Source organism: Geotrypetes seraphini, chromosome 4 (assembly GCF_902459505.1).
Source record: "Geotrypetes seraphini chromosome 4, aGeoSer1.1, whole genome shotgun sequence".
NCBI lineage: Eukaryota > Metazoa > Chordata > Amphibia > Gymnophiona > Dermophiidae > Geotrypetes > Geotrypetes seraphini.
Genome location: NC_047087.1, coordinates 36,226,156 through 36,251,551, shown reverse-complemented (window position 1 = coordinate 36,251,551; position 25,396 = coordinate 36,226,156). Strand labels below are relative to the sequence as shown.

Sequence of the window (25,396 nt, the reverse complement as noted above, 5' to 3'; positions counted from 1 at the left end):
AATGGTATGGTGTGATGTCGATAATGACCCTCAGCGGTGAATAAATAAACTGGTGCTTGTGGTGTGTTAAAAACAATCACTGTAATTCCTTCGTGATATATGCTTGTCCCCCCTTTGACTCGAGTTTCGAATAACTTCCTTCTTCAGGGAACAAGCATATATCACGAAGGAATTACAGTGATTGTTTTTAACACACCACAAGCACCAGTTTATTTATTCACCGCTGAGTGAATTTGTGCCATGAATCCAATCCTCCCGGCTAACCTTGATTGCATAGCATTAGGTTAATTTAACATTAATTGCTGTCTCTCTTACATGTGGCTTAATATATGTTGGAAAATGGGCATACAAAGTATTTTCATCAGCAAAAAAAAAGTGACGCTCCCATAAGCATATGCAGCTTAGATTAAATACGTGTTGTTTTATTCCATATAATTTCCCACAGTGAAGCAGATGACCATTGCTGTGGGACATGTTTCGTTAGGAAATAGATTTTCCTTGATTAAAGTACCAAGTATGGGCGTTTGATTGCTCTCTCCTAAATTATTAAAAGCTACTGTATTTAGACAAAACAGTCCCATTTCTTTAATTACGATCCACATTTTTTAGGTTATTGGAATCACAGTTCTGTTTTCTGCTGGACTTTCTGAGGCAGGGTCTCCGTCCAGAATGTAACTCGGCAATCTTTCAATTTTTTTCCTGTCTTCTGCTTTAAATTTAGCTCCAGGTACTGTTCACGGTGGTCATAAACTGGCCAGTCCACCAAGCCTTCACCGTTAGGATTTCTGAGAAAAAAAATATATCCCCATCCAGAGTTAAGCAAGAGGAGGGTAAGTCGATTGCAAGCTACCTATAGGTGCCTAAATATAGGTGCTAATTGCCCACACTAATTTATAGAACAGGTTCACTAAACTAAACTAAACCTTAAGTTTATATACCGCATCCTCTCCATAACGATAGAGCTCAGCACGGTTTACAGTAACTTAAATATAAGGAAGGAAAACATAATAAAAATTAGAGATTATAGAGAGGGTAGTGAGATTTACATTTTTGAGAATAGCCACGTTTTCAGGTGCTTTCGGAATAATTGGAAAGAGCCCAGATTCTGCAGCAGGGCAGGAAAGTTATTCCAAAGCTCAGTAAATTTGAAGATAAGAGATTTCCCTAATTGTCTCGCATAGGAGACGCCTTTTAGCGAGGGGAAAGATAGTTTAAGTTTTTGGGTGGATCTGGTAGTGTCAGGTCTCGAAGAATTCCAAGTTAGTGGAATTAGGGGAGGAAGAATGCTGTGTAGAATCTTGAATGTTAGGCAGGCATATTTAAAGTGATATTTATTGATATTGATATTTATGCAAATCTGTGCTAGACGCTAGAAATCAGACCATGTAAGCCTGCATTACAAAAAAACTACACTGGCTGCATGTGGAAGCAAGGGTCATTTTTAAGTTTGCTTGCCTTTGCTTCAAAACCATGACAGGTTCGTCCCCAACCTATCTATCTCACCAATTCGAATTCACTAATTCACGCAGTACCTACTTGTTCGCTTTTCCATCCCTAAAGGGCTGCACCTACAAGAGATACCTCGATAGAACACTATCATTCCAAGCAGGCAAATGGAACAAATGTTTAACCAACTTCATCTCAAACACACTTTCGTACCAAACGTTTAGGAAGTCAATCAAAACTTATCTCTTTGACAAATTTCTCTGACCCCCACTTCCAAAACACTTCCAGATAAACTTGACTAAACTTAACATGCCAATGTAATTTCGAAAGTTCTCTGTAATGTCGCTGTCTGTATACAGTCTCTTCCCCTGTAAACCGCTTAGAACTGTTTGTGGGATGGCGGTATATAAAAATAAATCTATTATTATTATCTCTGACAAATTTCTCTGACCCTACTTCAACCTTGATGTACTTCCAAAATACTTCCAGATAAACTTGGCTAAACTTAACATGCCAATGTAATTTCGAAAGTTCTCTGTAATGTCGCTGTCTGTATACAGTCTCTTCCCCTGTAAACCACTTAGAACTGTTTGTGGGATGGCGGTATATAAAAATAAAATAATTATTATTATTAGTCTATAAGATTGTTACACTAGTTGCATGGCGCATAACAGCAAATGGGCTATATTGGAGGGTGAAGCACAGGTTTGTCACACAGTGACGCAGTGAGTAGGGTTACTAGACGTCCAGATTTCACCGGACATGTCCTCCTTTTCAGGACATGTATGAGGGTCTGGGCGTCTTTTCAAAACCCGCAGAGCAGTGCAGGACTTTTGGGAAGTCTTGCATTTTCGTGCAGGACTCGAACCCAGAAGACCAGCCCAAATTTCCTGCCTCATTCAACTGAAGCGGTTTCGATTATTCACGGTTTTTAGTTTGCTGGCTCCTCCCCCCAAGTTACATTAGCTTGCATAGAGAAATCGCTGATTCCAAGTGTTTAGAGAGAAAATTGCTAAGATGGCTGCCGAGGGAGCTGGGACTGGCAGAACAGGCTGGCTCCGTGGTGGTAGAGCGGGTCCATCGTGTCGGTCAGCGCCGCGATGGAGATGGGCCGAGGCCGGTGCTGGCCAGATTTCATAATTATGCAGTCAAAGCACGCCTGTTGGACCTGTTCAAGAAAACCAGATCTCTGTCCTATGAAGGGGCTAAGCTCATGCTGTTCCAAGATTTCTCCACCAAAGTTGCGGAGCAGCGCAGGGCCCTTACACCGTATTGCTCACAGCTGGTCACGAGGGGGATAAGATTTGCCTTTCTTTACCCTGCTAAGGTGAGACTCACTCATGAAAATCGGACTCTTACCCTGAGCACGGCGGAAGATCTGAAGAAGTTCCTAAAGAAGCTGCCGGCACCCTAGGATTGCTGCTGGGTGCCTGTCGTGAGTTTCCTGGTGCTTTTCTACAATCAAGATGTCTGGGTCTTCTGGCAGTGTGGTGCTGTTTCTGCTATGCCCGGTGATGCTGGGGGCATCTGCTTTGTCTCCACCTCTGTGATCTACTTGCATGGCATGTCCCCAGCTTGTACATTCTCCCTGAATTTGCAGATGCCATACCGTCTTGACTTCCAGTGGGAGAGGAGGTCCTGCACTGCGAGGTCCTATGACCTCTAGACACTTGGTTTGAGATTATGTTGAGTGCATGCTTTTGAGATTTGCCAGTTTGAGGTTTATGCAGTTCTCTTTGCACTGGTTTGATGTGTTTACCATACGCCTGGGCTCCTTTGCCCTTTGGGTTACTGTGGGGGTTCTCACTTTAGTTTTCTTTTGGGAGGTTTGATGGTGGGTGGGGGGACGAGAGTGTTCGTGTGTGAGGGGAAAGAGTGGGATGGAGGTTGTGCTGGGTTTTGGATGTATGTGTGGGGTTTGTTTGGTTTGAGAATGTTTGAGTTGCGTGGGGAAACTGGGGGTAGTGCTGAGGGGATGGGGGAGGATGGGATTGGGATGGGAGGGGGGTTCTGGTGGGTTGGGGAGGGGGGTGGGATGCACCTGGGGTCTCTGATCGGTACTGTAATAATATTTCATTGGGTGGCGTGTCGGTGTGGTTGGGAGACCGACGCTGCTGCCCCGCAGGCCTGTTGTCTTTGGGAGGACTTAGTTACTACCAGTTGTTCTAGTGAGCTCTGTTAAGATTGCCAGCTTCAACATTGATGGCTTGCACTCCCCGGTGAAGCGCAGTAAACTATTTCAATACTGTAAGAAATTAAAAGTAGATGTTTTACTGCTCCAGGAGACTCACCTCAACGTGTCCGAACATGTTAAACTGAAGAGGGATTGGGTGGGGGACGTGGCTTTTGCTTCATATAATTCCAGGCAACGGGGGGGGTGCTATCCTCTTTCATAAAAAACATCCCTGTACTATGTACAGAGTGATACAAGACCCTGAGGGCCGATATGTGATCTGGGCAGGAGTTTTCCTGGGGAAGAAATATGTGTTTTGTTCTCTTTATGCACCTAATGTATACTCTCATAGATTTTTCTCTGTATTAGTGGCGGCTTTGACGCCTTTTTCTGAATACCAGTTGGTCTTAGGTGGGGATTTTAATATTACTGCAGACCCACTCATTGATTGTAAGCCTCCTAAGCCTCGGCTGAAAGGAGGTGACCATAAGGGGGTGAACTTTGTGATGCAACAACTGGGTCTGATTGATGTGTGGCGCACACTACATCCTAGACTTGGTGAAACCAAATTACAAGTACTAAGGAAGTATCAGTAAATACAGGAGTGCAAAAATTACTTCCTAACAATTTCTAAAGAGAAATAGCCATGCCTCAGAGACTGAATCATCTAGCACACTTTTATGTGTTGCATCTCATCAGTCACAGTTCTCATTCATCGGCAGATGGCTTTTTTAGTGTTTTAAACAATTTTTTAGAGTTTTTTCAATTTTCTTATTTTAAGAAATAAATAAACATTTCTTTAAGAAGATAGTGCAAATTTTGAGAGCACTTATCTTTATGTAGTCTGCACTGGTTCCCAACGGGGCCACCGTTTCACCCGATGTGGCTTCCTCAGGGGAAAATTTGGCAGTGCCTGAAATATACAATTACATTCATTGCAGATTGACTACACCAGGATTGGTGCTTGAGTGATTAAAAATTCACAGCGTTCTGCCGGCCCGCAGCCATTTTCAAACCTTCAAGTCCACGGAGGATATGTAAGAATCTGGTCCTGTAAGTTGCTATTTAAATTTCTATTTAACTCTCAACTAAAATATGTTTAAATGTTGAAGAATTTAATGTAGTCAATCTGCAATGAATGTAATTGTATATTTCAGGCACTGCCAAATTTTCCCCTGAGGAAGCCACATCGGGTGAAACGGTGGCCCCGTTGGGAACCAGTGCAGACTACATAAAGATAAGTGCTCTCAAAATTTGCACTATCTTCTTAAAGAAATGTTTATTTATTTCTTAAAATAAGAAAATTGAAAAAACTCTAAAAAATTGTTTAAAACACTAAAAAAGCCATCTGCCGATGAATGAGAACTGTGACTGATGAGATGCAACACATAAAAGTGTGCTAGATGATTCAGTCTCTGAGGCATGGCTATTTCTCTTTAGAAATTGTTAGGAAGTAATTTTTGCACTCCTGCACACTACATCCCACTGAATCTGACTTCACTTTTCACTCTCTAGTACATGATGTTCACAGTCGCTTGGACTATCTGCTGGTGGCTCCTCCTCTGCTAGCGGGTATTCCACGAGTGGTGATTGAGGACGGTGTTTTGTCGGATCACCACTTGGTTTGGCTGGAGCTTATTGATAGGCAGGGGTCCCAGGGGTCGACCACTGGTTGGCGTATGAATCCCACGTTGTACGAGGATGCCGAGTTTAAGGATTTCCTGGAACAACAATGGGATTTCTTTGTGACCGAAAACCCTGCTTCTGATGTATCAGAGGTGGTGTTTTGGGAGGCTAGCAAGGCGGTCTTGCGTGGTAAAATTCTTGAGTATACCACCCGCAAGCGCAGAGCCCAAGATAAGTCACTGCTGGACTTGGCACAACGTTTGGGCGTGATGCGTGGGAGTTTACATGCTCCGGGTACCACGGCAGCTCGATCCCAATATTTTGATTTACGTAGGCAAATAAATGATTTATTGGCAGTTAGAGCCCTTAGAGACATCAGAATGTACAAATATCGCCTCCACCAGTGGGGAAACAAAGCGGGGAAACTGCTAGCATCCTTGGTTACATCACGGGCTCCGAGGCACGTTATTTCGCGGATTCAGGCGCCTGATGGTAGAGAGGTAACTGCCAAAGCCGGGATACAGCAGAGCTTTGTTGATTTCTACAGGGCTCTGTATGATAAGGGGACTTGTAACACAACACAGAGGACGACTTTCTTTCAAGACCTTCAGCTTCCGTCCCTGGGGCATGAGCAGCGAGAGGTGCTAAATGCCCCGGTGTGAGGGTTAGAAATACAACATGCTATTCGGGCTTTAAAATTGGCCAAACCCCCTGGGCCTGACGGGCTGGGTTCTGAATATTATAAATTGTTGGGGGTACGAGTGGTGGGCCCATTTCAAGCCTTATGTGAGACCCTTTGTAGGGGTGAACTGCCTCCGCATAGACTAACTCACGCTAATATTGTGGTTCTTCCGAAACCGGGTCGGGCGGAAGATCAGCTGGGATCCTATAGACCTATTTCTTTGCTCAATCAAGATATCAAGATATTAATATGGCCTGAGAGAAAAACAAGATGGCGCTCGAGCAGGACGCGAGTTGAGGGAGATCCCGCCGCTTTGGAAGTTTCTTCCTTTATTTGTTTGCTGCATTATCTCTAAATACCTGCGAAATGCCCAAAAGACGGGGAAAGCCGAGGGGCAATCCTCCAGTGACTCCGGGAACCTCAACGCCGCGGCAGACTGCGATTACAGCGTTCGCAGTCCATCAGACTTCGGCGGGTGTTCCTGTTGCTGTGCAAGGGGAAGTGCACAGCTTAGGCAGCGATATTTCGTTGAGCCCGCATGGACCACATACTCCCCCTATGCCCGGAGATACTGAGGCGGGACAGACGAGTCTGGAGGACTCACCGATTGGTGAGGAGCGTCTCAAACGCCCAGCTAACCCGGATGTCAGCACATCGTCATCGACTCAAGTTTTGGAGCCGATGCAGGTGGGGAAACTTTCACCGCTGAGAACGAGTGGTGGTGAGGGTGAGGGAACTCGCGGGTTAACCCGCGTAGAAGGAGCCATTTTCCAACAGGCTGATCTTTCCCCCCTCAAGCCACTTGTGAAACCGGCAGCGGTGACTCTGGATTCAATCTGGACCGCGATAGAAAACCTACATGCGGTATGTACCAACTTTGTCATAAATACTTTAAATCTATCTGCTAAGATAACCCATTTGGAGACCTCTGCCCAACTTCAGAAGGAAGAAATATCTAAATTGGAGAAAACAACCAATGAAACGAAGACTTTGCTTGTTAAACAATCATCTGATAAAATGTTAATAATGAGAAAGATTGAAAATTTGGAAAATCAACAAAGGAATTTAAACCTGAGACTTTTAAATTTTCCAATTGCTAAATATTTTTCTCCTTTAGAATTGTTTAAAAAATTTTTGGTAACGGTGCTGAAAGTTCCAGACTCTAACTTACCCCCTGTACAAAAAATTTATTATTTAAAAAAGATTGCAGAGGATACTCAAGGGGAAAAGACTGAGTTAGATGTCTCTGCTGTATTGGAATCATCTGTGATAGAGGTGCAAGGTCGTGCTACATTGGTAGTTACGCTTGTGTTTCTACAAGATAAGGAAATGTTACTGAAATTATACTTTAAAATGAAACAGGTCTCCTATTTAGGTGAAAAGGTGAATATATTTCCAGATGTATCTAAATGGACTCAATCTCGCAGGAAAGAATTTCTTACATACCGTACAAGAGTGGTTTCTTTAGGGGCAAGTTTTCAGTTAAGGTTTCCTTGTAAGTGTTTTATTTCCTATCAAGGGAATAAGTATATCTTTTTTGAACCGGCCCAATTGGGTTTTTTCCTGGAAGGTAAAGGGCTTCCTACCGTGGCCCAGACTGAAACTGAAGTTGTATAATGAGGTCATAAAATGGTAAGAATGATGTATGTTCGAGCTTAATTTCCTTTTATTATATATTAGTTTTTGATCCTTGACTCCCACAAGGAGGTTTCTTAAGTTTTTCTCTCCTTCACAGGTGGACTATATTTAAGAGATTTTCCTCTTTTTCTTTTTGTGTTATATTCATTTGTTTAACAATGAATTGAAAAGATGTATTCAATATTTCTTGTACAATTTGTATGTAATTATTTGAAAATATAAATAAAAGAAAAAAAAAAAAAAAGATATCAAGCTGTTTGCGGCCATTATGGCAGCTCGCCTGGGTCGGGTCTTGCCCAGTTTGGTTCATTCGGATCAGGCTGGTTTTGTGCCGGGCCGATATTCATCTGCTAACGTGCTGCGGGCGCTTTCGGTGCTGCAGAATCCTGGACTTGTTGGGCAACACCCGGGACAGAAGAACGCTCTTATAGTTAGTCTAGACGCTGAAAAAGCGTTCGATAAAGTGTTATGGGATTATCTTTTTTGGGTTCTGCCTCAGTTCGGCATTATGGGGAGCTTTCTGACTGGGATTCGCTCGTTATACGCCCATCCTACTGCCCAGATCCTGATTAATGGGGAGCTTACCTCTTCTTTTGAACTTGAGAGAGGGACGCGTCAGGGTTGTCCCCTCTCCCCGATGCTTTTTGTTTTGGCTCTCGAGCCTCTCGCGGCTCAGCTTCGTCAGAGCCCCGATGTGCGCGGTATTTGGTTGGGTACCCAGGAATTTAAAATTAATTTGTTTGCGGATGATATGCTCATCTTTCTGGGGGATGCTGCAGAGGGGGTTCCTCGCCTAATAGATCTTATACATCGATTTGGAGCATTTTCGGGGTTGCGCATCAATTTTGATAAGTCTGAGGCTCTGGCGGTCTGACCTCCGTGTGTTCTGTGGCATGATCCTTCCTTTCCGCTGCAATGGTCTAAGGGTACGCTTAAGTATCTGGGAATTTATCTGCACGCAGATCCGGGGGTGGTTTACTGGAAGAACGTACTTGAAAAATTGGATGCAGCCCGAGCCCTGTGTAAGAGGTGGATGGAATTTCCTCTATCATTCATGGGGCGCGTTGCCCTTATTAAAATGGTCCTCTTGCCCAAGCTCCTGTATCCACTACAAATAGTGCCCCTTTGGGTCAAACAGAAGGATGTGCAGGCGTATAGGGGGTTGTTTCGTCTTTTATATGGCGCTTCTGCCGGGCGAAAATTGGATATAACAAACTGATTAGGGGGCGCGAGCAAGGAGGTGTGAATTTGCCCGATTTGCCTCTTTATAATGTCGCCGCTCTGATGAGATGGGTGCATGAATTATATACGGGTGTTGACAAGTTTGCCCCGGTGGGATTCTGGTGCCTTTTGTCAGCTCCGGTGTCGGTTTTTAACCTCCTGTGGCATGGGGCGGGACCCTGCCCTTCTATGCTTCGACCCCTGCGTATGGCCTGGTGCTGGTGGCGTTCCTCATTGGGAGGCGCGGTGGGTCCTTCGCCTTTTACGGAATTTGTGGGCAACCCTAAGTTTCCTGCTGGATCGTTACATATATTTTTTGCCTCAGTTCGGACGTCTGGGTGCCGTTTTGTGGGGCAGGTTGCTGATGTGGGGTCGGGAACAGCTCCCTCTTTTCAGGCATGTAGGGACCGCTGGGGGTGGCCTGCAGGGTCTATGTTTGCATATTTGCAGCTACGGAGTTATTGTTTGGCGCTCCGTTCGCCGACGGGCAGCTTGCCCACTTTCACTCCCTTGGATCACCAGTTTTTGTCCGCCCCCTCTGAATTCAATACGCTCTCGGAGTGGTATAAAGTGGGGAAGGAGAGAAGGTCTGGTAAGATTCTCGATGCTATGGCGACGGATTGGACCTTGGCTTTGGGAGAGCAGGTCACTGCTGACGAATTGTCTTTGTGTTTTCAGGAATGCGCCTCTGCCTCCCCTAATGTGAGTTTGCGGGAAGTCCATATGCAGATTCTGCACCAATCTTATTTGACGAGATGTAAGGGGCGACAGATGGGGTTATGACCTGATGACTACTGCCCCCGTTGTCCGGCTCGACAGGACACCTTGGTACACCATTTTTTGGAATGTTCCCATGTAGGGCCCTTGTGGATCTTTGTGCTTCGGGAGTTGGAGAAAGTTATAGGAATAACTATAGACTGGTCTTACAAGACGCTGCTGTTGGGTGTCACGAGTCCCCTGGTGGAGGCGGGTATTGGAGAACCTGGGAGGCGCTTTCTTTTAGTGGCCTTAGGTATCACAAAGAAACTAATTCTTCGCCACTGGATTGGCATCCCGCGGCCAACAGTCCAACAGTGGCGAGCCAATATGTCTCTGATGGCTGGTTGGGAGCGGCAACACCGCCGGGGGGCTGTGAGCTGGAAATCTATGACCTATCTGGATTATTGGAGTTCCTTTTAGTGCTGGTTAGAGATCTGGGGTGCACAGGGTGGGGGGGGAGGGTTGGGGGGGAGGGTTTCATTCAAATGGGATCTGCATGGGAGATGATATGAGGTGGATTTGTTTATATTTGTTTGTTCTCTACATGAACCCTTGAATTTTGTACCTGATGTATTTTTCGCATGGTTACATTTTGTATTTTCTCATATGCATTGGTCCTTTAATAAACATATTTTCAAAAAAAAAAAAAAAAGAGAGAAAATCGCTGATTCCCAACACTTTGTTCACCGTGTTTTGCCTCTTCTTCAGAAACAGGCCAGGTCTCCCACCATGTTATTTGCGGTTTCAACATATTTTAATAGAAAACAGCAAATAAAATATAAAAAAAAGTTATTTGCGGTTTTTCAGTATTTGCGGTTCTGTTAATCCCCTATCACAGCGAATACAGAGGGAAAAGTGTATATGCCATACTCACCTCTCTCTAGGACCACAACTTTAGAAGTACTTATCTGCAAAAGGAGGCATATTTTCTGACTCCTTCACTAGAGCTCTGACATCCTCCCTGATGCTCCCCTCAGCCACGCCCCCGTTCCATTGCACTATTGTCCCAGAAGCCTTTGTCAGCCTAGACCCCTCTTATCTTCATTCCCTCCCTGTGTACTCAAAACCCCCTTTTTTGGTCCCTGTCACACATATTTCGCCTAAGCCACTGCTACTCCATCAGATACCCCATGTATATACAGGTTCATAGTCATTTGCGCGCAAGACTTCAGCCACCGACATTGCAGCTCAGACAATTTGGCGCAAGACCCTGGCGCACCGCCTAAAAACTTACTTTTAAAGAGCTCTGATGCGGGGTGTGAGTGGGGACCCCCCCCCCCCAGTGTACTTCGTACTCTTCACGCTGCCGTTGGGGGGAGTGGGGGGGTTAGAACCCTCCATTATAGAGTAAACTTAACTTTTTCCCAATTTTTTAGGAAAAAGTTAAGTTTTCTCTATAATGTGGAGGGTTGAACCCCCCTAACGGCAGCGCATAGAGTATGAAGTCGTGGGGGGGTTCCCCCCACCCCCCATCGGAACTCTTTAAAAGTAAGTTTTTCGGCGACACGCTGGGATCTTGCGCTGAACTGTCTCCGCTGCAATGTCGGCGCGCTGGAGTCTTGCGCCCTTTTGTCCCGTCACCGTATATACATACCACACAAATCATATGCCCACTGAACCTGTGACCCTCCGTTTCCCTATCCGAGATATTTTACCAGTAGCATAAAAACGGGCAGAACAATGTTCAGAACTCCTGCGCCAATCTCTGAAGTGCAGAACAATAACTTTCCAATATTCAACACTAATCATATGCGCAGTAGGGTAGTAAAGGGGTGCGGTGCGGCGGGCTCTGTCTTAATGAGGGCACAGGCACCCATCTTTCTCTCCGCCTCACCACTGTTGCGCGGGCACGCCACTTTCCTTCCTCTGTACCTTTGTAACGTTCCTGGCGTGAGCAGTAACCCCCAACCTGCTGCTCGCGCCAGGAACGTTACAGAGGTACAGGGGAAGGGAAGCGGCACGTACGGCAGGAGGGGGCGGGGAAGGAGGTGGGAGGGGAAGAAGAGGGTGGGGGAGGGGTACCACCATCCCGGGCGCCTCTCACCCTCGCTACGCCACTGCCTATACGCACTAGTAGTGTTGAGCACTGGGAAACTATTTTTTAGTACGAGAGAGGAATGGCGTGTGCACACAAGAGTTGAGCGGTAAGCAAAGCTCTTGTGCACATGTCCAGATAAACTGGGGAGAAGGGAGCCAGGAAGTGGCCCGACAGCCACTCTCATAGTGCACTCAGCCTGGAAAGCCCCTCTTAGAGAATGACACGGGGCCAAATTTGTCCCCGTAGGAACTCAATTTCCGTGGCCCGTCCCCACGAGTTTTATCACTGTCCGTGTCCCATTCCTGTAAGCTCTGCCTTAAGTGCACAAGCCTCGGACACTTATGATTTTAAAGTGTTTGAGACTTGTGCAGATGAGGACAGAGCTTAGGCATTGGTGGAATGAGGCATTATGACATCACAGTCTGAGCTATAGAATGTTGCCGCATATGATTTTAAAGTGTTTTAGGCTTGTGCAGATGAGGATAGAGTTGAGGCATTGGTGGAATGAGGCATTATGACATCACAATCTGAGCTCTAGAATGTTGCTGCTTATGATTTTAAAGTGTTTGAGGCTTGTGCAGATGAGGACAGAGCTTAGGCATTGGTGAAATGAGGCATTATGACATCACAGTCTGAGCTATAGAATGTTGCCGCATATGATTTTAAAGTGTTTTAGGCTTGTGCAGATGAGGATAGAGCTGAGGCATTGGTGGAATGAGGCATTATGACATCACAGTCTGAGCTATAGAATGTTGCCGCATATGATTTTAAAGTGTTTGAGGCTTGTGCAGATGAGGACAGAGCTTACAGGGACGGGGCAGGGACAGGAAAAGAACTCACGGGGACAGAACAGGAAAATGAGTTCCCGCGGGGATGGAGAAATATTTGTCCCCATGTCATTCTCTAGCTCCTCTTCTGCAGGGTTAAACGCTCAACTTCCACCCAGTCCCTAAGGATAAGATTTACAAACTCAGGTAATGTGTAAAGTATTTCTTATGAAAGGGAGCTGAACGCTGTTGCAAAATGCATAGATTAAGCTGAGCTGCCAAATCAGCAGAGAGAACAAAACCAGCTTTGGTGGGGGAGGGGTGTAAACAATAAAACTCTTCAGCACCAGACTTCCCTCACCTCTCTTCCAGTGACCAAAGTACAAATTCTGATAAAGGAAACTGGCATGGCAAGTTATACATATGTTGAAATATACCGTAGCTTTTTGCTTCTCAGTAACTGCCCCTCCCCCACCACACTGCAGTTTAGCAACCCACAATAAAAATCACCTTCCAACCTGCTCTTCACAGTCATCTTTCTAAAATGTTAACTTGAACTTTCCCCAATTTTTTTTTTTTTGTTGACCACCTGGCTGGAAAGCTGATTGACAGTTCTTCTCGCATAACCCGATCCCCTAGAGAAAGTCCAGCAAGACAACTTTCGGCCCCCTTATCCTAATGCCAGCTCTGAACTGGCGTTACGTTTCCAGCATTAAGGGCAGGGTTTGGTTTCTGTGCTGTTTCTGAGCACTGGGAGGGAATAGCTAAGCACCTCATTTGACCACACCTACATGCAATTTGCGCTGATCTTCAGCGCCCATTCTGGTACCCTCTGAAATTGTGTGCAGTCTAACACTAGCGTTAACTGCCTCTAGTGCCGGTGTAAGGTTTTGAGCATTTGCATGTATGTCCATCAATCCCAGTATCCTTTTTCCAACAATGAGAAATCCAAGTCACAAGTACCTGGCAAGATCCCAAAAGAATAAAACAGATTCTATGCTGCTTATTCTAGAAATAAGCAGTGGATGTTCCCAAGTCTATCTTAATAATGACTTATGGACTTTTCATTTAGTAAATTATTCAAACCTTTTTAAAACCCTGCTAAGCTAACTGCTTTTACCACATTCTCCAACAATGCATTCCAGAATTTAATTATATGTTGATGTCAGCATTACATTGTGCTGAAATAGTACCAACAAAGGCTCCTGGGATATTATATTAAACAATCTGGCCCTTGAGAATATCTACAGATAGACTGAATGGCCCCTGCCCATATTTTACATACCTTAAGCCCAATGCTTGGGAATATCATTCAAACCCTGAACTTTCAAAAGATATAGGGCTAGATTCACTAAGGACATGAATCGGATCTGATCCGTGAGGGATCCGATTCGTGTCCGGGGGGTTGATTCACGAATCGCCCTCATGCAAATGAGGACGATCGGAATCCCGCCCCCAACTGCCTGCCTGGATCGCTCTATAGTGATCCCATCGCATATGCAGACCATCTGTAGATTTCTGATTTCATGCGCTGGACCTTCGGGTCTGGCAGAGATTTTTTTTTTAAAAAACTTTTGGGGAGCCCGTGGTTTTAACCCGCTTAAGCCCATGGGTTAAAATCACGGGCTTGCACTGCGGGGAAGAGTGGGAGAGTCGGGGAAGGCAGGCGATCGGGTCAGGCAGGTGATCAGGGCAGGCAAGCGTTTGGGGCAGCAGGAGATCGGGGCTGACAGGGCAGAGAGAAGGGCGGCAGAAGGCAGGGCAATCGGAAAGGGCTTGAGCGGCTTGTCCTCAGCAGTCGCTTGTTTGTGATTGGCCAGCCCAGTCGGTGTTGCAGGGTTTTGGTTTGTGAATCGGATCCCTGCCTATTTTGCATGCCGTTGCCCTCATTTGCATGCACGGATCGGAGGATGGTCAGCAGAGGGTTAAGTGAATCAGGCCGGAGGTCGCAAAGGGGTCGTAAACCGATCGGTTTGCTTTGTGAATAAAGACATGATGTAGCTAGGTGCTTGGGACCTGGGTTGGCCACTGTTGGAAACAGGATACTGGGCTTGATGGACCTTCGTTCTGTTCCAATATGTTCTTGAGTGCTTGAGTATAACAAAGGAACCCAGACAGCCTGGCTCCATCCACCAGGTCTTCAAAAGAGTCAAACCTCCTTGTCAATTGAGGACCATTAGATCTAACAAGAATACCAAATTGTGACCCAGAAAGATACTGGAACAGGGTATTCAGGTCTATAAAAGACTGGCTCTCCCACTCCCCCTTCCTTGCCCTTCTCCTTCCTTTATTCTCTTCCTCCTTCAGCCTCTCACACCTCCATTCAGAGTCACTCATTATCCATTCAGGACAGACGTTCAGACATACAGTGGTGCCTCACACAACGAACTTAATTCGTTCCAGGAGCAAGTTTGTTATGCGAAAAGTTCGTTATGTGAAACGCGTTTTCCCATAACAATACATGTTAAAAAAAATAATTCGTTCTGTAGCATATAATATGCTAAGATGACATAAAAAAAAGATAAATTTACCCCACATTCACTCCTTCTAATTATTTCCCGTTTCATTTCAACAGAAATCACCTTCCTGCTTTTTTTAGAAGCCATGATATATAAAAAATATTGAGTTTATCTTAAAAGGACGACTGTATACAGTGAGAGAGGGCAGAGTCTCAGCGGCAAAAACTGGGACTTAACTTTTCTTTTTTTTTTTTTTTTCTAGCATCGGGGAAGCGGCGAGAGTAGCTCCGCCCCCCCCCCCCAACGCATCAGCAGTAGGCGCCGGGCCCCTCCATAAAAGGAGGCGAGCCGACGGTCCGCCACTGCACAGGGAGCCAGGCGAAGGGCTGTGAGAGAGGGCAGTTAAGCGCAGTGAGTAACGCAGCTCGGGCGACTTCGTTGTGTGAAACGAAGTTCGTTGTATGAATCAAGACATGAAGTTCGTTGTGTGCAGCATTCGCTGTGCGAGGCGTTCGTTATGCGAGGCACCACTCTCTCTTCTCTCACTCCCCCCCTCCTCAGCCATTTACAGATGGACAGACACATTTTCCTTAGACTCACACACACAGCTCTGTAAACAAATATCCTTTCTGTACATGTGTAATAAGCCTATTTCTATATAATATACCTTTTCCAAACCACCCCTGGCTGTTGACTTATTTTACTTCCCACTTCCCCTAAGGCCCAATTCCTGGGACCCAAAAAGACGAGGCGCAAAGTCAAAAGATTATTGTTGAGACGTTCTCTGGTTTGTTTTAAATTTGCTACTTCGTAGCTTCATTGCTCGCTCCCTACTAGAGAATGGCACGGGGACAAATTTTTCCCCGTCCCGTCCCCGCAAGTTTTGTCGTTGCCCCTGTCCCTGTCTCGTTCCTGTATGCTCAGCCTTAACTACACAAGCCTCGAACACCTATGATTTTAAAGTGTTTGAGGCTTGTGCAGATGAAGATGAAGCTTGCGGGAATGGCACAGGGACGGGAAAAGAGCTCGCGAGGACGAGACAGGAAAATGAGTCCGCGCGGGGACGGAGAAAAATTTGTCCTCATGTCATTCTCTACTCCCTACTCCTAGTGTTTTTGGAAAGAGTAAACAAGCGATTCACATCTACCCCTTCCATTCCACTCAATATTTTATAGAACTCTATTATATCTCCCCCTGAGCCGTCTCCAAGCTGAAGAGCCCTAATCGCTTTAGCCTTTCCTCAATGGGAAGTCATCCCATCCCCTTTATCATTTCGGTTGCCCTTCTCTGTACCTTTTCTAATTCTGCTATATTTTTTGAGATGTGGTGACCAGAATTGCATACAGTGTTCAAGGTACGGTTGCACCATGGAGTGGTACAAAGGCATTTATGTTATGTATGGCTATTATACGTGGTATAGAAATTAAAATAATAATAATATTAAAATAACATTCTCTTTTTTGTTTTCTATTCCATTCCTAATAATTCCTAACATTCTGTTTGCTTTCTTAGTCAGTACTGCACACTGAGCAGAGAGTTTCAAAATATCATCAACGATGACAGATCCTTTTCCTGGGCCGTAACTCCTAATAGAAACATGATGGCAGATAAAGGCCAAATGGCCCATCCAGTCTGCCTATCCGCAACGTCCACTATCTCCTCCTCTCCCTATCAGCTAAGAGGTTCATAATCGAAATGAAAATACGTCTAAAAACCCGCCTAAATCGACACTTGGACGATCAAAAAGACAGGTTGTCCAAGTGCTGACAATCAAACGGGTTTTAGACGTACAGTATCTAAAAGTAGCTTAGGCCTTTTCACTGCCGCTGTGCGCCCAGAGTGAAAAGGGGCATTTTTAAAGGAGTGGTTAGGGCGGGAGGTAGGAGGGATGTGGGCCGACCTAGGCTTAATCGTCCTGCAGCGATTATGAAAAGTTTAACGAGATTTAACACCTATTTCATGAAATATAAAAAAAACCAAGAAGAGGAGAGCAGAAAGGACTACAGGGTGAAACTGAAAGAAGCCAAGAGAGAGATACGTTTGGCGAAGGCACAGGTGGAAGAACAAATGGCTAAAAATGTAAAAAAGGGAGATAAAAATTTTTTCAGATATATTAGTGAAAGGAGGAAGATAAAAAATGGAATTGCTAGGCTAAAAGATGCTGGGAACAAATATGTGGAGAGTGATGAGGAGAAAGCAAATGTGCTAAACAAATACTTCTGTTCTGTGTTCACAGAAGAAAATCCTGGAGAAGGACCGAGATTGTCTGGCAAAGTTACACGAGAAAATGGAGTAGATTCTGCGCCGTTCACGGAGGAGGGTGTTTATGAGCAACTTGAAAAACTGAAGGTGGACAAAGCGATGGGACCAGACGGGATCCATCCCAGGATACTAAGGGAGCTCAGAGAGGTTCTGGCGAGTCCTATTAAAGACTTGTTCAACAAATCTCTGGAGACGGGAGTGATTCCTGGGGATTGGAGGAGAGCGGATGTGGTCCCTATTCATAAAGGTGGTCACAGGGATGAAGCGGGAAACTACAGGCCGGTGAGCCTCACTTCAGTTGTTGGAAAAATAATGGAAGTGTTGCTGAAAGAAAGGATAGTGTATTTCCTTGAGTCTAGTGGGTTACAGGATCCGAGGCAACATGGCTTTACAAAAGGTAAATCGTGCCAAACGAACCTGATTGAATTTTTTGATTGGGTGACCAGAGAGCTGGATCGAGGACATATGCTAGATGTAGTTTACTTGGATTTCAGCAAAGCCTTTGATACAGTTCCTCATAGGAGGCTGTTGAACAAACTTGAAGGGCTGAAGTTAGGACCCAAAGTGGTGAACTGGGTCAGAAACTGGCTGTCGGACAGACGCCAGAGGGTGGTGGTTAATGGAAGTCCCTCAAAGGAAGGAAAGGTGACTAGTGGAGTCCCTCAGGGTTCGGTGCTGGGGCCAATCCTGTTCAATATGTATGTAAGTGACATTGCTGAAGGGTTAGAAGGAAAAGTGTGCCTTTTTGCAGATGATACCAAGATTTATAACAGAGTAGACACCGAAGAGGGAGTGGAAAATATGAAAAAGGATCTGCAAAAGTTAGAGGAATGGTCTAATGCCTGGCAACTAAAATTCAATGCAAAGAAATGCAGAGTAATGCATTTGGGGATTAATAATAGGAAGGAACTGTATATGCTGGGAGGAGAGAAGCTGATATGCACGGACGGGGAGAGGGACCTTGGGGTGATAGTGTCCGAAGATCTAAAGGCGAAAAAACAGTGTGACAAGGCAGTGGCTGCTGCCAGAAGGATTCTGGGCTGTATAAAGAGAGGCGTAGTCAGTAGAAGGAAGAAGGTGTTGATGCCCCTGTACAGGTCATTGGTGAGGCCCCACTTGGAGTATTGTGTTCAGTTTTGGAGACCGTATCTGGTGAAAGACGTAAGAAGACTTGAGGAGGTCCAGAGGAGAGCGACGAAAATGATAGGAGGCTTGCGCCAGAAGACGTATGAGGAGAGACTGGAAGCCCTGAATATGTATACCCTAGAGGAAAGGAGAGACAGGGGAGATATGATTCAGACGTTCAAATACTTAAAGGGTATTAACGTAGAACAAAATCTTTTCCAGAGAAAGGAAAATGGTAAAACCAGAGGACATAATTTGAGGTTGAGGGGTGGTAGATTCAGGGGCAATGTTAGGAAATTCTACTTTACGGAGAGGGTGGTAGAGAGGGTGGGAGGGTGCGCTCCCGAGAGAGGTGGTGGAGAGTAAAACTGTGACTGAGTTCAAAGAAGCGTGGGATGAACACAGAAGATTTAGAATCAGAAAATAATATTAAAGATTGAACTAGGCCAGTTACTGGGCAGACTTGTACGGTCTGTGTCTATGTATGGCCGTTTGGAGGAGGATGGGCAGGGGAGGGCTTCAATGGCTGGGAGGGTGTAGATGGGCTGGAGTAAGTCTTAACAGAGATTTCGGCAGTTGGAACCCAAGCACAGTACCGGGTAAAGCTTTGGATTCTCGCCCAGAAATAGCTAAGAAGAAAAAAAAAAAAAAAAATTTAAATTGAATCAGGTTGGGCAGACTGGATGGACCATTCGGGTCTTTATCTGCCGTCATCTACTATGTTACTATGTTACTATAAATCAACATATCAGACTATATGGCTAAACTCCAAGATTAAAATTGGCGGTTATAAGGTTATCTGGAAATATTGGATAAAGGCAGGCATACGTACTTTAGATGATATCATTTCTAATGGTAAGTTGCTTGACTTTTCTCAATTGCAACAGAAATATGATCTTAATAAATCACAAAATTATAAATGGTTGCAATTGAAGCAAGCCATTCAGGCAGGGTTCCCTGAATGGAAAAATTTCAGTGATAAATACAGTTTGCCTTTCTTATGTTTTCAGGTAGACTTTCTGGGTCACCAGGCTGCACAGTGGTACAAATTGATTTCTGGATTTATGAATAAAAAACCAAAAAATGGCTTTCGGGATATTTGGAGCATTGAGATTAAGCATTAAATTACTGCGTCTCAATGGCCACGAATTTGGTCTTGGAGGATGAGGTGTACAGTGTCGGCATCTATGAGACAAACTTTGGGTTTTCTGTTACACAGAGCATTCTGGACCCCGGTGCGTTTACAAAAATTAGATCATTCTAAGTCTAATAGATGTTGGCACTGTCATCTTGAAGCTGGTACATTGGATCATTTATTGTTTTTTTGTCCTCTAATACATAGCTTTTGGAACTCTATTTGGAGTCAAGTTAATAACTTACTAGAGAATCCGGTTGCTCTTTCATATGATACAATCTTATTTGGTGCATCAATGAGGGCAAAGAGCCAAATATCCTCAAAAAATAATAAACTTTTACTCATAATGACAGGAGTTGCCATTCAACATATTACAAAAAATTGGAAAAATTATGATAGATTAAGTTATAGTTTTTGGTGGAATTCATTGTGTCATATTTTTAAAAATGGAAAGAATATTAGCTATTCAGCAGGGACGTTATAAAAAGTTTAATGATGTTTGGGAGCCATTAACAAATTATTGTAAAGATTGACTATAACTAAGAATTTATTTATTTCCCTTTAATTATTGATGTATAGGGTGGGAGGAGGGTGGGCTTAATTTTTAAAGGTATATGAAACTAGGATGTTTATGTGAGAGAAGAGATAGAGGGAGGAATTATTTTATGATTCAATATATATATGTTTTACAAGTGTTATTAAAGGTGCATATGATTATTTTATAAATCACTTGTTGAAAGTGTAAAAATGAATAAAGAATTTATATAAATGTCCTGGGTGGAGGGGAGGGTGGGGTCATTTTAATGTTATTTTGGGTTAAAGATTTATGATGGATATAAAGGAGGGAGAGATGGTATTGATGTGATTTAATTTTTGATGGGTTAATAAGTGATGTTAAAGTGTATATGATTGTATTTTTGCCGCACTTATTGAAAGTTTAAAAATGAATAAAGGTTAAAAAAAAAAAAAGTTTAACGAGACTGCCTAGATGGAACTTATACGTTGTGACTTAGGTGATCTAAAAACAGGTTTAAGTGCCCAGAAGGTATCTAAAGTGACCAGATAACCACTGCAGGGACAAAGTACAGACCCCCACACACTGCCCCAGTGATCACTGCTATAAAAATCGGAAAAAAAAGTACATACCTGCCTCGAGAATATCAGCACCTGGCTTAGGAAAGCCTAGTAGAGCTGCACAGAGATGGCTTAAATAGTCTGGGGGGTGGGGGATGGGCTAGTGAACCATAGAAAAGAGGACCCAGGCCCATAAGCCATTCTAATCACTGCATTAATGGTGAAAAATGTTCACCCACCAAAACCTCCCTAAGCCCTACTATACTGCCAAACAGGTGGCACCTGCAGCCATAAGGGCTGGGGTGGTAGACAGGTGGGTATAGTAGGTTTTGGGGGGCTCACAGTGACCTATAAGGAAGTTGTGGTGAGATGTTTATGTGGCCCTGTAAGGTGCCCCACTACTCTGTTGTCATATCTGGGCGGCCAGTCCATCACTTTGCTGGTCCCTCCCACATCTAAAAGTTCTTTTTCTAGGTGTTTTGGGCTTGGACGATTTTTTGCATGAGAATGGGGTATAAAGAGAGATGACTTAGTGGTCTCGATGATCAAATGGCTGGATGTAGAAGTAGACTATTCTAAAAATATATATATTTTGGACGTATTTTTCGAGAATGGACTTTAGATACTGCTGACTTTGGATGGATGACTAGCGCCTTAGGCCCAAGGCGGACTAAGATGGGTTTTTTAAATTATGCCACTCCATGGCTCTTTACACCTGCATTGTGATGTCATAAAGCATTATTGTTATAGGCTATGACATTTGCATTATGAGGTCATAGAGCTTTATGGTTATAGAAACAGCAGTTAAAGGCTAAATGGCCCATCTGGTCTGCCCATCCGCAGTAACCATTATCTCTTCCTCTCTCTGCCTATCTTGAATTCAGACACAGTCTCTGTGTCCACCTCCTCTCCCGGGAGACTGTTCCATACATCTACCGCCCTTTCTGTAAAAAAGTATTTCCTTAGATTACTCCTGAGCCTATCACTTCTTAACTTCATCCTATGCCTTCTCATTCCAAAGCTTCCTTTCAATTGAAAGAGACTCGACTCATGCATTTACGCCACCTAGGTATTTAAACATCTGTATTATGTGGAACCTTGCATCAAGTAGCTAGATACCTCTCTTCCTACCCCACATATACCCTCCTGCTCTGCCCCAGATACCCCTGAATTTATAAACATACGCACAACCCCCAATACCCTCTGCTCCCTGACAAGGACTTTGGGAGGGATCCCCAGTCCCTACTACCATAGATAACATATTATAGGATCCTATCTCAAATTTTCTGTCGGAGGACAATTCAGTTCTATTTATGCCACTGGTCATATTAAATTGCAAGAAGCCAGTGACAATTATCATATACCCTGATTCTTACCCAGTTCGAGCAAAATTAGCCCAGTACTTCATCATTGTTCTGCTTAAACGTTTCTCCTCTTCGGTAGCAACACCTGAAGAAAAGAGTACAAATATTAGATGCCATGATTTACTATAATTAGTAAACAGAGCTATATACAGTACATGGTTTCGAGTGTTGCTAGTGTGCTTGAGCCAATATTCAAAAACATTTATGTTAGGGTAGCACTAACCCCATATATGCATTTCTTGAATAAAATGATCTACAGTGGTTCTAAAGGTAAATTTGGTCATTCTATATGTATGTATCCATCCGGAGAAAGGGTGTAATTTGGGGTGGAGCAAAGCAGTAAGTTTAGTGGTGAAATATTGCTGCTGAAAATAAAATTCACCCCAATTTAACCAGCCAGAAACTTCTCCTGGCCAGTTAAATCACATGTGCGGGGCTGTCCATTGATATTCAGTGACAATCAATTAGTGTAGCTGAATATCACCACAGACCGCTAAAGAGATATCTGGCTATATTGCAGGTTGTCCAGGGCCAGAGTTAGCACTTATGCACTTAAGTGCCAATATTCAGTATCTAACTTACTAAGTTAAGCAGCCAAATTGGGCTGCATAAAACTCAGTCCTATCTTAAGCCTTCCTTCAGCTGGGTACAAGAGCTGGTTCTAGCCAGACCTAAGAGCCAGGTTCCTAAGTATTCAGCAAGAAAATAACTGGCTTAATTCAGCCAAGTAGAATATCTAGTGGTTGTAATTAAGGAGTATGTTGGGGCCACTTCTTTTTCCTTCTTCCCCTGGGCCTCCTTAACCTAACTCTGGCCCTGCCTCTTATATTTCCTGGTAGCTGCTTCCCTGACTCCTCCTTTCTATGTCACTTGCCCCTAAGGAGGAGCTCCATATGTTAAGATGGCTCAGACATTGTGAGGGGAGTATCCAGCAGGAAAAGTGGTAGCATCCTATAGGCTTCCTTACAAAGGTCAACTTCTATTTTATTCTCCACATTGGACCTAGTGGACCAGTTGCCTTGTTGTTTTCTCACTGTTTATAATTTGGACATTTCGGTTTGGAAAATGGATGTTCATGCTGGAAATCACCAGCACATGGATGTCCATTTTTCCAGTATTGTAGAACAAGATCTGCTAACATACAGCCTGTTCTAAAATACCTGAGAAATGGACATCCACCTGTGATTTATGAGTACCTACTTAAGTATCTTTATTCTGAGTAGGCCGCACTTTCTAAAATGCTGTTTCACGTGATCTTTTTTCTTAGGAATCACAACCAGCAGAGATGATGCTATTGGAAATTGAAACACATTTTATCGGGTCTAAATCAGACCCAGAGAAGGCATAGTAAATTGTTTTAGATTAAACTGAGGTGACTTTTTTTTGCTATTGATAAGAAAGTTGCTTCTTTACTGTCCTATTTTTAACTGGTTGAAATGATTTTGTTTCAGTTAGCAGAATATTTTATTCTAATACTAGTTCAATACTTACTTAGCAGGGAAACCTCAGTAGGCAGAAATGGACCTCCAAATACAAAGCCAATTTCATCCGCATGATCTGCTTTCACAAAATCAGGTCTTGAATCGCCATAAGCGCTTGGTCGATGTTGAAATTGATAAAGGTAGACAGGAAGGCCAGAGTCTAGCAGAATACAGAAAAGGAGAGAAAGTGACTGAATGAGAAGAGACCCATCTAGAGCAATCTTACAATTATTCCACAGCATAAAAACTGCATTTCCATTTTGGCTGAACATTTTTTTTTCTATTTTTCAACTTCTTTACTCAAGTGTGTTATCATTTAAACTAAACTAAACTAAACCTTAGGTTTGTATACCGCGCCATCTCCACAAGTGTAGAGCTCAGCACGGTTTACAGGGTTAGATTGAAAAGGAGCTACAATGAAGGGTTATAGGAAAGGAGCTAGGAAGATAAAGAGGGACAGGGTACCAAAGAGCGGGAGGTAGATTTTTGAAAAGAGCCAAGTTTTCAGGTGTTTGCGGAAGGATTGAAGGGAGCTTGAAATTCGGAGCGGGGATGTGAGGTTGTTCCAGAGTTCTGTGGTTCTAAAGGGGAGGGATGTTCCTAGTTTTCCTACGCGGGATTTAATCTAATCTAATCTTTGATTTTATATACCGATTCATCCCAACAGAAGGGCTCGACTTGGTTAACAAAATATTAATAAAATTATACAGGAGATTAGAGCAGAAACTAACCCCCTCTTTTATTAAACTGTGCTAGCAGTTTTTAGCACGGTGAGCCGTGCTGAATGGCCCGCGCTGCTCTCGACGCTTATAGAGTTCCTATGAGTGTCGGGAGCAGCACGGGCCATTCAGCGTGGCTCTCTGCACTAAAAACTGCTAGCGCAGTTTAATAGAAGAGGGGGGTATGTTTTTTAGGCCAAAATTTTATCTTTTATGATTGATTATTTGAAAAAGAAAGATAATTAGTAAATTTCTGAAATAAATATGTCTTCAATGCTTTACGAAAAGTGGGTAGATGAAAAAGAACTCTAACTATAGAAGGAAGGTCATTCCAAACTTTTACGAATAAAAAAGAAAATGATCGACAAAAATTGGCCATAGTTTTTATTCCTTTAACAGTGGGAAAGCTCCTAGAATTACAGATTTCTTGTGAATTGAATGAAACAGGAAACAAAGGAGAAAAATACCATATAGGATTTTGATTCAACATATTTTAAACTAAAAAGCCACTAATCTAATTTCAAAATAGAATCCCATTCAATTTCCTATAAAAGGGCCCCTGAAAATAAACCGGTAACATACTCATTTGGTAACAAACTACAGGCAAAATCATCTTTTTGATGGTTTGGACTCTCCCCCACCAAGAAAGATGTAATGGGTTCCAGTGCTCACACGTTTCTTTGACTTTCAGCAATAAAGATTTTTCATTTACTGTCATTGTTTCTTCTAAAGTTCTTTGAATCATGATACCCAAATATTTTATACCCTCTTCCTTCCAAAGAAATGGGAATGGATCAAATAAGCTTTTATACAATGCACATTTAGTGGAAGAACCTCTGATTTACTCCAATTTATTTTATAATCAGAAAATTTGCCAAATCGATTAATTAATTCCAGTAAATGCGGGATAGTGGATTCAGGATTCTTCAAATGAAGCAAGATATCATCTGCATAAGCAGAGACCTTATATTCCCGACCTGCATATGGAATTCCCTGTATCTCCTTTGCCTGCTGAATAACCAACAACAAGGGTTCTAGAACAATGTCAAAAAACAAAGGAGTTAAGGGACACCCTTGTCTAACTCCCCTCTTCAGACAGAAACGCTCCGAAAAAGTATTATTAATATATAGTCTAGCTGAAGGGGAACTATACAAGGTTTGAATCATTTGAATAAATCCAGATTCTATGCCAAACCAATCCATAGTTTGATTCATGAAAGTCCATTCTACACGATCAAAGGCCTTATCCGTATCCAAAGAAACAGAGAAGGCTGGATTATCCATTGTTTTTGCTAAATTTAACATATGTAATACAATCTAGGTAAAACTGCAAGAATAGCTTTAGTATCTTTGCAAAAACAACAATCGGCGGGGGGGGGGGGGGGGGGGGGGGGTGGGGGGGGAGAGGTGTAAATTTTCCAAATTTC

General features: G+C 43.6%; 1 protein-coding gene across 3 annotated transcripts in view; it reads right to left on the bottom strand.

Annotated features, from left to right (window-relative positions):
• Positions 1-209: 209 nt before the first annotated feature.
• LOC117359344 (fatty acyl-CoA hydrolase precursor, medium chain-like) overlaps positions 210-25,396 on the bottom strand; it is a 63,303-nt gene continuing 38,116 nt past the window's right edge. For all 3 annotated transcript variants that reach the window (XM_033941950.1, XM_033941951.1, XM_033941952.1), the window contains exons 12-14: positions 23,261-23,410; positions 21,782-21,854; positions 210-785 (exon numbers count right to left, since the gene is read on the bottom strand). In XM_033941950.1, the coding sequence (XP_033797841.1) occupies positions 620-785; positions 21,782-21,854; positions 23,261-23,410 (389 nt within the window). In that variant the 3' untranslated portion in view covers positions 210-619. The remainder of the gene's footprint in view (positions 786-21,781; positions 21,855-23,260; positions 23,411-25,396) is intronic.